General features: G+C 35.8%; 1 protein-coding gene across 2 annotated transcripts in view; it reads left to right on the top strand.

Moving 5' to 3' along the window:
• Nucleotides 1–12,589, top strand: part of LOC113056341 (protein bicaudal C homolog 1-like) — a 92,555-nt gene extending 79,966 nt beyond the window's left edge. Inside the window, exons 11-21 of one of the 2 annotated variants that reach the window (XM_026223073.1) lie at nt 201–347; nt 1,132–1,313; nt 1,460–1,601; nt 2,714–2,867; nt 2,961–3,117; nt 4,222–4,261; nt 5,420–5,574; nt 5,841–5,994; nt 6,653–6,813; nt 7,094–7,193; nt 10,125–12,589. In XM_026223073.1, the coding sequence (XP_026078858.1) occupies nt 201–347; nt 1,132–1,313; nt 1,460–1,601; nt 2,714–2,867; nt 2,961–3,117; nt 4,222–4,261; nt 5,420–5,574; nt 5,841–5,994; nt 6,653–6,813; nt 7,094–7,193; nt 10,125–10,255 (1,523 nt within the window). In that variant the 3' untranslated portion in view covers nt 10,256–12,589. The remainder of the gene's footprint in view (nt 1–200; nt 348–1,131; nt 1,314–1,459; nt 1,602–2,713; nt 2,868–2,960; nt 3,118–4,221; nt 4,262–5,419; nt 5,575–5,840; nt 5,995–6,652; nt 6,814–7,093; nt 7,194–10,124) is intronic. The other variant, XM_026223074.1, reaches the window with a different exon arrangement.
• The last annotated feature ends 1,211 nt before the right edge of the window (nt 12,590–13,800 follow it).

Genomic DNA, 13,800 nt, shown 5'->3' with positions numbered 1-13,800 from the left:
TTCACTGCTGGATCCATTGCTAAGCAAGTGATGTAATGCTGAATTTTTCAAAAACAAAAAATTCATTTTAGACAGCCTAAGAGTAATTAAATTTGCTGTAGATTTTCATTTCTGAACTATTTATTTAAGTGTTCAGCATATGTCTTCTGTTGAAATTGTGTTTATGGTTTATTGTCTCATATTTTTTGCCTGACCTGTAGGTCTTCTGGGACCTACAGCAAGGTCCATGACAGGACCTTCCACCAACTCCTTTCTCAACGCTCTCAACAGCTCCATCAGCCCATTACAGACATCCACCTCTGGTACACCCAGCCCCCTCTGGCCCAACTCACTGGCCAGCACTCCAGGTAAGGAGAAGACTGACAGACTTCCTCCTCAAACAAACACATTATATGGATTCAACATCTCATATGTTCACATTATTTTGAAATAAAACAACAGTGCACATGAACTTGAAAGGAGATTACTTTGCTCCCCTCTAGTTGTGGTAGGGTCCCAGTCCACTTTACATTCACGTTGTTATTTAGAACCCAGTCTATTTCATTAGATTTTTTAATGTTGGAATTTTATTATATACCGTATTTTCCAGATTATAAATTGCACTTTTTTCATAGTTTGGCTGGTCCTGCGACTTATAGTCAGGTGCGACTTATTCATTAAAATTAATTTGAAATGAACCAAGAGAAATGAACCAAGAGAAATTAACCAATAGAAAACATTACCGTCTCCAGCCGCGAGAGGGCGCTGATGCTGGGTGAGATGCTGCTCAGTGCTCCTGTAGTTCACACTGAAGACATAGAGTACCCTCTTGCGGCTGTAGACGGTAATGTTTTCTATTGGTTCTTGGTTCTAAATAAATGCGACTCATAGTTCAGTGCGACTTATATATGTTTTTTTTCCTCATCATGACGTATTTTTGGACTGATGTGACTTATACTCAGGTGCGACTTATAGTCCAAAAAATACAGTAATTGGAATGTTTCTCTACAGTCTCAGTCCACTTTACATTCACATTGTTGTTTTTTAGAATGCAGTCCATTATTCTATTATATTCTATTGTATTATATATTATATTTAATGTTAGAATTGTATTATACTATGGTAAAAGGTCTTTCAAACTTTTTTTTTCAGCTTTCTCATCGCACTTGATGATCCATCCAGCCACCCAGGCCACTCTAACCAGCATCTTGCTGTCAGGGGTGTCAGGCTACACCCACAACACTCCGTCCCCTCCACCTGGTCTCGCCCCCATAGACGCCCATGTCAACGGAGTATCAGACTGCAGTAAAGCTGTCTCCTCCCTTAGTAGCAAAGTGAGCAAGTATTCTTTCACCATCATGAGATGATCTATATTTATGCTAAAAATGTTATTAAATGATGCTAATGTTGTGTATATATTTCTCATAGTCTTCTTTGGTATCCTCTTGACCAGAATATTGTGTGCATGTGTGTTGTGTAGCAGCCCAGCACCATGTACAGCAGAATGTCTTCAGCGTCTCTGGCAGATAAAGTTCTGACCGCAGCTCATGGTGACTCTGTGCAGGAAGCCAGTCCCCACTGCCCTTCTGAACCGCTGTCCAGCAAATCCAGTCAAGACCAAGGTCTGCATTATCCACAGCTCCTCGTTATATCCTCATTACAAGATGCATTTCTCCACACTGCAAAAATCAATTTCTTGACAAGTATTATTATTTTTTTCTTAGTTAAAAAAATGCTTAATATAAGATAAAACTTTTCTTATACCTATACACACTACCATTTTATATATATATATTTTTTTAATGTTTATAATTTGTTCAACAAGGACACATCAACTGGATAAAAGACCGTAAAGGCATTTATATTGTTAAAAAAAGATTTATATTTCAAATAAATTAGAATAAATGTTCTTTTGAGCTTTCTATTTATCAAAGAATCAGTTAAATCAGTTTAAAAAAGTTATTTAAATCCTAATAATATTTTTTTTTACTGTATTTTTGATCAAATAAATATATTTTATTTATTCATTTTATAATTTTTCTGCAATCATTATTATTATTATTATTATTTATTTATTTACTTTTTGCAACAATTAAAAAAAACCTTTGTAGTCGGTCAAGTGTGATGGCATATTCTGCAAGACTGATCCCGGATTTATGTCAGAATGGAGTCATTTTATCTGGTAAATGCCAGCAAGCTTCATGTAAACTGCAATGTCTGTCGTGTGAATCAACATTTCATGCATGCCACTTTCCAAGGCCACATTAATTGAAAGATATATTATACTCTCCTTTATTCGAGCCTAATGCAACCAGTGACATTCACCGCTGAATTATGTCAACCATTTGATTAACACGTGAAACAACTCCTCGACCTTCTCTAGATTGGAAGCGAGAATTTATTAACTTTGGTCAGTCTAATTATGGATAAATATAAACTCCGTTCCAAATTATTATACCATTCCTTCCTGCTCTCTGAACGGGACATATGTGGAAATACAAGGCCAAGGTTTCCCATGCTCCAGTGTTGTTAAATCTGTTTGAGTTGGCCTAACAGCCATTTAGACAGTCTGTTTTTGCTTTCAGATGAGGCGAAGTCAATTCAATCTTGTGCTAGATTCTCTGAGGCTGAGTGCTGCTGGAGTACAATCTCAAACTACTCACCTAAAACGTTCAATATGGGGCTTGAGGAAAGAATAACACTCTTTCGTCTATGTGTACGTGTGTGTGTTCAGGATCAGATACGTTTGTGGAGGTGGGCATGCCTCGAAGCCCCTCTCACTCGGGAAACAGCAATGAACTGAAGCAGATGTTGGCATCTTGCAAGACGACGTCAGGAAAGAGGCAAGCCCTGGAACTGCTTCAGGGCACCAAGAACTCCCTCCTACAGTATGAACACACACAATCCCTCGACTAGTCGACGTTTGAGCACTATGTGATTAAACATATTTGTTCTATTTATCTGCACTTTTACCCATCTAGTTCAGACTGTCTGTTGTCAGACTCAGACTCCAGTGCCTCGGAGAGTCCGGTGGCTGATAAACGTGCTCCAGGCAGTGAAAGAGCAGCCGAACGGGCCGCTCAGCAGAATTCAGACAGAATCCGCCTGCCGCCCCAATCCCCCTTCTCCAACATCCAGGTAGTGAACTCTTAAAGTGCTTCCCTTAGGTCCAAAGACAATTATCGAATGAAAAGAGCAGCCATCAATATCTCAATTAGCTTTCAGTGTTTCAGTAACATCCCTTATGGAAATAATACACTACCTGTCAATAATACACTGCCTGTTTTTAAAATGAAGTCTCTTATGCTCACTAAAGCTGCATTTATTTGATCAAAAACAATAATATTGTGAAATATTATTACAATTTAAAAGAACTGTTTTCGTTTTGATTATATTTTAAAATGTATTTTTTTCCTGTGAGGCAAAGCTGAATTTTCAGCATCATTACTCCAGTCATCAAAGTCACATGATCCTTCAGAAATCATTTTAATATGCTGATTTGCTGCCCAATTATTATCAATAATAACTTATGATTAATCATTTATAATGGTTCTTATTGTTATCAATGCTAAAAACTGTTCTTGCTGCTTAAAATTTTTGTGGGAAACCATGAACTTTTTTTTTCTTTGATGAATAAAAAATGAATGTTTTATTCATAAAATCATAAATTCATTTATTTAATGCATCCTTGTGAATGGAGTTTTTTTTTTTCTTACTTATCCCAAACTTTTGAATGGTAGTGTTTCGTTGTTTCCCCAAAAATATTATGAAGCTAAAACTCTTTTCAACATTGATAAAAATAAATGTTTCTTAAGCAGCAAATTTTCATTTGAGAATGATTTCTGAAGGATCACGTGACTCTGAAGACTGGGATAATGATGCAGAAAATTCAGCTTTGCATCACAGGAATGAATTATAATTTAAAATATATTACAATAGGTAACATAAAATATTTATCGTTTTTACTGTTTTTGATCAAAAATATGCAGCCTCGGTAAGGATAAGAGACTTCTTTCAAAATTATTTATCTATCAAGACAATGCCATATTTCTGAAACAACAGAAAGCCGTCACTTTTCTGCTCGCAACAATCTAGTAAATGTTTTTGACAGAATGAGGCAATGTTCCCCATTTGCCTTTCTCATTCTATAAACCAAGCTGACAGGAGAAATGAGGGACATCATTCTTAAATCCTTCCTAACAGTCTAAACATTCTTTGCTTTCTCTCTGTGCACCTCTACAGGCGTTTGACTATGAGCAAAAGAAGTTATTGGCAACCAAAGGTATGTGCTTGACAAATCAAAGCTGTATACAGAGCCTTAAAGAGTGTCTCCCACCCCTCTATATTGTTAAAGACAATTCTGCTGGTAGGCTGTTGGGGAATAGGAAACCGGTTGTGTTTAGTCTAGTGTGCCAGCAATAAACGAAGCAGGACTACAGTGTCTTCACAGGCTGAATGTCTGGCAGTGAGTAGGGTGTCATTAAATCCTGCTTCACATTTACGGTAAATAGACTCTGCCTCATAAAGCTTCTCCACACCTCACGTCCTGTGTCCAGCTTTCATAATGTAAACTAAGGACCTTAGAATGAGGAATGTACCCAGTGTTAACGCTCTTCTTGCCCACATACTGTAAATAGTTTTTTGTTAATGATTTATGTTGGAACTGTATGGAAATGTGGCACTGTTTTATTGTAAAACCTCTGGGTTTTGACTCATTTAGCACAGTGCAGGGGAATTTGGCATTAAATTCTTGATGAACTAATTATATTTCCTGATTCCTACACCTCACAAAAACCACCAATAACATTCATGTTTCGGTCATGTTTCACCACAAATTGACAGAAAATATGTTTATTTTGCGGGTATATTAATTATATTAAGCTTTAAGTTGAAGTTTTAGGACTATTTACATATTTTGCACCGTGATATTATTTTCATGACAATTACTTCATAAATTCTCCTCCAACAAAAATAAATAAATAAAATCATGCTTATGACTGTAATGTGAAAAAAATGATGATACATTATTAAAATTATAAATTAAAAAACATATATATATATATATATATATATATATATATATATATATATATATATATATATATATATATATATATATATGATATATAAATAAATATATATAATGTAATAAATATTTATTCAGATTTTTTGTACTTAATTTTATACCATGAAAACATTTTTTATTAACAAGATATATATATATATATATATATATATAAATGTAAATTATAATACATATGACGTATATTATTATTATTTATAATATTTTTATATATTATTATTATTATGTTATTTTGAATATATAAATAAATAATACATATAATATAATAAAAAATATGTAATAAAATTTCACTTAAAATTTTTGTAATGTCATTTTATTTAGGGGTGATTATTATTTTTTCTGTGTTTCTCTGTTCAGCCATGTTAAAGAAGCCAGTGGTGACGGAGGTCCGTACCCCTACTAACACATGGAGCGGTCTGGGCTTCTCAAAGTCTATGCCTGCAGAAACTATTAAGGAGTTGCGCAGGGCAAACCATGTATCTTATAAACCCACCATGTCAACTACATATGAGGTAAACTCAAGCGCTCCAGCAGATTGTGAAGCACTTTGGTCAACATTCTACATAAATAAACCTTGACCTTGTCCTATGAATTGCTGTATGCTGATTGTAGTTCATTCGGTGCATTCAGTGTGTACAAGTGTGTGCAGTGTTCTCACTGGAGATGATTAGCTCTGGCAATGCCTATATGCTTGTTATTATTATTTTGCATTGATGCATCACTGCATGATTTTAGAGGAAATAAGCTTAATATGATATGTGTTTTGATATGTGATAAGGGGTCGCCTCTAGCCCTGTCCCGCTCCAACAGTAGAGAGGGGGTGGCGAGTGGCAGTGACTCGGAGAACTGGAGGGAAAGGAATGGGAGCGGGCTCCCAGCACACAGCGACTTTCCCTCTCCCATCAGCCCCAAAAGAAAGCAGAACAAAACAGGTGTGCTCTTCAGTCAGCAAGACTGAGCTGTGATAGATATATATATATATATATATATGTGTGTGTGTGTGTGTGTGTGTGTGTGTGTGTGTGTGTGTGTGTGTGTGTAAATATGAGTACTGGCAAATCTACTAATAAGCATTTACTATATGGTAGACTACAATTTTATGTAATTTCTATTGAATATTGCATATTATTTGTAATGATGAAGTTGCAATTAGTACATTTAAAATATATTTACTTTAAATGTAATATTAAACATCACTACATTTAAGATAAATTTATTTTACATCATATACACATCAGAGTGTTCTGTAAAGTACCACAAAAATACTAAAACAATCATTTAAAATGTACTTAAAAAGTACAACTTTTATAAAATAGTGCACTTTTTAAATGTACCTGTATAAGTATGTTCTACTCTAGTACTTAAGTGGCCTTTGATTTCATAAGTATTATAATATCTGCAAGTGTAGTTTTTAAAAATATAAAGTTAACTTCTTTTTCACAAGGTTATGAATGCAGTTTGGCCACACCAAGGTATCTGCGAAGCCTTAAAATGCTGTTTAGGAAGGCAGCTCACTGGTTTAAGTGTAAAGTTTGGTAACCTGGTAAACACTGTAACCATGTTGTTGTTGTTGTTGTTTTTTTTTTGTAGCAGAGCACTACCTAAGCAGCAGCAACTACATGGACTGCATCTCGTCCGTGACGGGAACTAACGGCTGTAATCTCAACACCTCCTTCAAAGGAACAGATCTGCCTGAGCTCTTCAGTAAACTTGGCCTCGGGAAATATACAGACGTCTTCCAACAGCAGGAGGTACAGACGGAGCTGCCGATATCTTCTCTGTTAGTGTTGCTGTTTGAAATGAGAACACGTTTATGACTTTTAGATGATTTCTGTCACTGGGAGGTTGTTTTTATGTCTTATGTCTTTCAGCGCTTGACCTATTTTGGCTGCACATATTTTCGTGCGCAGAACACGTGTTGAGAAATGTACTTTAAATCTGTTAAACAACACAGTCTTTGGCAAAATAGGCTTTTATGAAGCAACTTGAAATACTGGAGTGAACAGCTAACTCATTTTTTGAATTTCTCAGATTGACCTTCAGACGTTCCTCACACTGACTGATCAGGACCTGAAAGAGCTCGGCATTACTACATTCGGAGCGCGCAGGAAAATGTTGCTCGCCATCTCAGGTGCGTTCCCTTCCAAACTACTTGGGTTAACACAATAGCGTTATATAGGTGCCATCAATCGATCAAATTGATGTATTAATACCATTTTTCTGTAGTAAATGATGATTAATCACACCTAACATTACAATTTATTTATAATCATAATTATAGTTTGCCACTAAATCGCCAAATGTATGTTGAAACAAAATATTTTTCTAGTTTGTAATATGAATAGAGTCAAGTATCACTGATACCAAAACTCATACTGATGCATCCACATAGATTTTAATCAATTTCTGTGGATAAAAAGAGTACATATAGCCATAAAACATTACAGTAAAATTTGTGACATCATAAAAAAAAAAAAAATTATAATGTTTTATTTACATGAACTTAAAGTAATAGTCCACCCCAAAAAAGAAAATTTTGTCATTAATTACTTAGCCCCATGTTGTTCCAAACCCATAAAAGCTTAATTCATCTTCGGAACACAATTTAAGACATTTTGGATAAAAACCGGGAGGCTTATGACTGTCCCATACTGCCAAGTAAATTACACTGTCAAGGCCCAGAAAAGTATGAAAGACATCGTCAAAATAGTCCATCGGCCATCAGTGTTTAAACTGTAACATTATGAAGTGACGAGAATACGTTTTGTACACGAAGAAACAAAAATAACGACTTTATTCAACAATTTCTTCTCATCTGTCTCGACCTACATCACCATAGCACCATTCTGGAGAAACTGAGCAGTACGCAGGCGGCGTATGCTAAACTGTGTTAGCCACGCCACAAGGATACATTTTACTACGTATATTTACACTTTGTTTTGAAAGAAAGAGCTTAATTCGTCTGCGTATTGTCTGACGATGTCACAATCTTTTCTGAATCTTGACAGTGTGTTTACTTGGCAGTCTATGGGACAGTCACAAGCCTCCTGGTTTTCATACAAAATATTTTAAATTGTGTTCTGAAGACGAACAAAGCTTTTATGGGTTTGGAACGTCATGGGGGTAAGTGATTAATGACAAAACTTTCATTTTGGGGTGGAGTATCCCTTTAAAAAAAGTTTTACATATACTCATTATAATAAATGTCCCATTTAGCCTTGCCATTAATAGAGTGTGTTTTTTATGTATTCAAATAGTTATGCTTCTGTCTTGATATCACGTCTTTCTCCCATTTTTTCCCACCAAGTTTATTTTGTGCATTCATTTTCTTAATAAGATTTTTAATAAAACTGAGTCAATACTTACTGCAGAAAGACTGGTCTTGTTACATTTCTTTAAGAAAGTTTAATATCAACTTGATACCAACCAAAAGAACAATAACCGTGATCGCAGATGGACACAACATGCCATGCAAGATTTGCCTTTTTAATAGCTTTGAGTAATTTGGACAGCTGCAGCGTTTGGGGATTATGATTATGATTTATTGAGGTGTCAGAGATGAAATTGGATTTGGCTTTCCACTTACATAACCAGCCAGGGTTGACTGACCGTCCACATGACAGAAAGTGGAAGTGACAACTTGGCCATAAGACATCACAAACATCTGCGATATATTTCGACCACCCACTGCTCGATAACCATAATGACTTCCTGCAGTCTGGCAAGGATATTTACTAAAACAAAAACATTGTTCCTGTTTTATCAGCCCTGGTTGGAGAATAAAACACAATGCCTGAGGTTGAGGTAGACCTTTCACTGTTAAAAATGAAATTTTGGCGCGGATGGGATTCTAAAGAGTAGAGGTATGAGGAAGGACTGTGTTTATGTCTCTGACGGACCTCGGTCACACTTTACTGTAAACTGAGCTGATGCAAGTTCGCCCCCAGAGAGAGAAATGTCCTCCTCTGGAAGATTTGAATTGTCAATGCCACCTAAACTGAGACTGAGCTGTCAAAAATCTAGTTAGTTGTCAACATAGGCAGCATTTTAAGGCAGTATACCTTATTTAGACCATTTTTTAAGACACACTGCGGGAGAATGCAACAAGCTGAGTGAAAAAAAAATCTAAATGAGATGAGAAAAATGTTGAAATATCCATTTTTTACTGAAATGTATCGATTTAAAAAATAAAAATATTTACAACATGCATTGATATACCCAATATGGGTATTGTGTTGTGCATTTTTATGTTGTATCAGCTTCTCAGATAGCACACATACGTCTGCAAGATGGCTGTTATAGACCGCTTCGTCTGGAAACATTTGCTGTGTACAAACATCTGATAGACGTCTTTAACATCTCAGTTTTACATAAATTGTAAATCATGAGCATAAAGACATCTTCTAAACGTCTATTTGACATCTGATAGGAAATGTCCTAAAGATGTATTTCAGATGAGCAAACATTAAAAAATACGTCTTGCAGATGTAAATGCAGACGTCAAATGTGTTGTACGTGTATAATCAGAGTAAGCAAACTTTTGTACGTTTATTATTCTAACACATTTTTTTTCATCTTGATAAGATCCACAAATTAACACAACTTTTATGAATTTTTAAAGCTTAAATACAATACCAGAAGTAAAAAGCTAAATGTAGGCTATACATGTTCTACACCACCGTCACATGACTTTAATGTAATCACCATTAAGCTTAAAACAACTCCTTTATTCTTTATTTAAAACCAAAACCATTAAGACATTTCCCCTGAATGTTTGAGTTTGAATAGTTTGCAAGGGCGTGATTAAAAAATAAAAAAAAACAGTGAGGCTGTAAAAGTCGACTAGATAGAAAATGAGTTTGGCATGAGACGTTTATGTCCCTGACAACCTCAGGGACGTAAAAACAAAAAAGTAACAACAACAAAAAAAAGGTTCCATATTATACAAATGTTTTGACCTTTTAATTCGCAATATGGTAGACGAGATCTTTCACTTCTTCCATTTTACTGTGATGTTAACATGAAGGTATGCATTATTTAAATCCACTTTTTATTTTGACAGAGCTGAACAAGAACCGAAGAAAGCTCTTTGAGCCGCCCAACATCCGTTCATCATTCCTAGAAGGGGGCGCCAGCGGTCGACTGCCACGCCAGTTCCACACAGACATTGCCAGTGTGAGTGGGCGCTGGTGAGCCCATGCCAACGCTTCATTGGACAGCCAGAAACTGCACAAATTCCCATTCCTAACTCCAACCTGATATAATACAGTACTGGACCAAAACCCGGACCTTCTGAAACTGTGCCAACTAAACAAAGTCCATGGATCAGAGGTTTCGGGTCAAAGAACTGTTGAATATTATATGCAGTATGGTACATTATGCAATATGGTACTCATGTTATAATGAAGGATCTCCTGCACTGTGCTTGTATATGGAGCAGGCATATTTTATTTATATGCTCATCTTAGGCTTCAACATACTAATTCTTTGCACTTTAAAAAAAAAGCTAAATACTTCGTCCATGGGCAGATTTGCCTGACTAGACGTGCATGGATTTTATTTAAAGCACTTAAATAGATATCAAGCCAAAGTGTTCTGCACAAACTATCCATAAGGGAAGCTTATTTCATCCCACGGCTACATCACAGTGAAATCACTAGCCTGTTGTTATTACTTATGGATCTTAGTCAAAGTGGAAGGCATATTACATTTGGCACAAATGAAATGGACCGTAGGTCTATCCCTCACAGGCTTGCTTTCATTCAGGTCAAATGAAAACAAGTATTTCATAAGTTCCACAGTTCATATTCTATCTATTATTTCTAAAACTGGAAATGGTTTACTGTTAAAGGGAAAGTGAAAAATGGACATTCTTTTAGTGTATGGCTTTAGTTCTTCTATGGTACTCAAAAGAAGATATTTAGAATGTTTCAGCTGCATGTTTAGCACAAACGGACCGAGGAGGAAGCCCAACCACAACCCCCCATCCCCCACCTTGGCGGGCCCCGTTCCCTACCTCGCATCGGGCCCCGTGTCAGCTAAGGATGGCCATGGTTTTCGAGCTTAGTCTTGGCCTGTCAGTAGTACTCTAGCTTTCTCAATAGTGCCTCAGTTTAGCCAGTGACAGAAGTGCAAATGACGCCAGCTCTGTTTCAACCACCTTCCTGAATGCCACAGACCACAAATCTTCACTCACTCCCTCACTCCCCAAACCCAGCTTTTTAGTAAAGCCTTGGAATTCCTGGATCATGGCTTTTTTCTCTTGCACGCGACCAAAATCTGTGCTGCTTTCTTGAGCTCTAGACTTCCTTCGCCCTCTAAAGCGCTTTGTTTACTTCTCCTTTCTCCATCTTCTCTATCCATTCTAACGTTAATCCAACATGCTCGTCATATTCTTCAGATATTTCCAAAGCGTTTTTTTTCTTTCTTCGTTTAATTCTGACTATATCTGAAGCTGTGAATGTTGCCAGATGTACAGTACACCGGAGGATTGAAACCACCAAGTGCCTTTTGTCTTGCACTGACAACTTTTCCAAAGCAATCAAAGACTATCGATCTCTCAAAGGTACACATTTTACTAGGAAGTACCACTTACAAAGTAAATCTTGCAGTGCATTGCTTTATCTTTACATGTACGTTATATATTTTGTATTTTCATTTAGCTCTGGAGTGTGTTGAATTTGTACCTCACGTGATAGAGGTACTCTTTGAGTTTGTATTGTGTGTATTGTCTTATTATGAGTGTGTTTAGCAGTTTGCTTTGATAATTTACAGACGGATCAATTTGTGTAATGGTTTGTACTGTTTGTTCGTTTTTAATCAAATTGAGATGACAAATGAGTGAAACAATAGCTCTTGGTGTTGCCTAAAAATATTAATAGTAGTAATAAATATGCAACAGACTATGCAAAGGATCGCTTTGCCATTGTAGGTTTAAATGTTTCCGTTTATGCACATACTGTACGCATTTATTGGTTGTCTCTTGTTTTTTAAAGCGAATGAATTTTATAGACTTTGTTTCCAGTAAATGGCTTGATATATCTTAGATTAGTGCCTTTTATATGCATCAAATGCCTCTTTAGTAAGAGACCAATTGTAATTCATTTGTAGAATTGTTTTGTTCTCTCCCTAAGAGGGAAAAATAAGGGAAAACAGACGTCTTAATATTTTGACATGGTCTTCACATGGCCAGCACATATTTGAGTATTTTTGGCCAAAGTCAAATGCATAACCCTTTAGGGTTATGAGGTTACATCATGTGCACAAATATACAAAGCAGTGAAGTAAAAACTGGATATTAAAGCACATTAACCAGTATTGTTCTTTTTAAATGTATGTTAATTGGCCAGTGCTTTGGGAATGACTTTTGAAATCTGTAAGCTTGGCGCAGATTTTGTAATATACTCCATTGTATTGTTCTATGATGATGTATTTGTATAATTGCCATAAAAGTGGTATCGCTGAATGTTCTTTATAAGTTGAAGGTGTTATGAAAGAATAAAGCATATGCAAACCTTGTCCATCTTACTGTATTCCACTATGGAGTTTAAAGGTTATAGTTCACCCAAAAATGAACATTTTGTCATCATTTACTCACCATTAAATTGTTTCAAACCTGTGTTTCTTTCATCTGTTGTGCCCAAAAAAAAAGTTATTTTGAAGAATGTTCAAAAAGTTGCTGGTAGCCACTGACTTCCATAGTATAGAAAAAAATACTATGGAGGTAAATGGCTACCGTCAATATTCAAGAAAGAAACTCATACAGGTTTGAAAAGACATGAGGGTAAATTCATTTTTGGACGTGGCATACGGTTGCTGTGTGTATTTAAAATTGCATCATTTTTCCATAATGATTCATTTCCCTCATTAGTGACATGAACTGTTAATGTCTGACTAAACTAGATGTAATTGCAGTAGAGAGGAAAGACTAGTGTTAATGTGCTTTGAGATGAACAACACCCAGTAAGGGTTTATGAGGCTCTGATTACTGTATGTCACAAATATGTTAGTGATCACAGTGAAAACCTTTTCCTAAACAAACACACACAGAGAGACTTTTGGGAAATGTTTTTTTTTTTTTTTTTTTTTTACTTTTTTTTTTTTTTTCACAAGCAGATATGAATCTGTAAGGAACAGAATAAAGAATTATAGTCTGAAAACCGGTGTAACTGTTTTGCTATTTTGCTAGATTGTGTTTTTCCTGGATTATCTCTGAACGTACTGTAAGCCAGGCCTGGACTGGAGACGGAACAGGACAGCTTGTGGCTAGAAAAAATAGGAGAACATTTTCATTTTCCTCTGGCAAGCTTGCATTCCTGCTTTTAAAGATTGCCACATTGTCTGGATTGTGAATACAATGTGAAGAGAGTGTCCAAGGGTTACTGAGAGGATGGAATGTGTTTATTTCACCACAACAAAACTAAATAACACAAGAATGAACTCTGCAGCATCCAGACATCTTATCATAAACTGATACAAACATGATTGAAAGGGACTTATTTATTCATTTAGATGTGTACTCACATAAGCCGGACCAAAAAAGCTTTTTTTTCTATTGTGGATAGACAGACCACATTGTGTCAATGTATATTCTTTGAGAAGCAGAGAAGTCTGCCTTCATTTGAAAGGCCATCTTATGCACCACTTTAGTATTTTTACATTTGTTGTTTTCAGGTAATTTAATTAATTATTCATCATTATTAATTCACATTATGTTTATTACATTTGCACATAATACA

This window comes from Carassius auratus, chromosome 37, assembly GCF_003368295.1.
Source record: "Carassius auratus strain Wakin chromosome 37, ASM336829v1, whole genome shotgun sequence".
NCBI lineage: Eukaryota > Metazoa > Chordata > Actinopteri > Cypriniformes > Cyprinidae > Carassius > Carassius auratus.
Note: the sequence above shows the minus strand (reverse complement) of the source record. Positions and strands in the feature narration are given on the sequence as shown.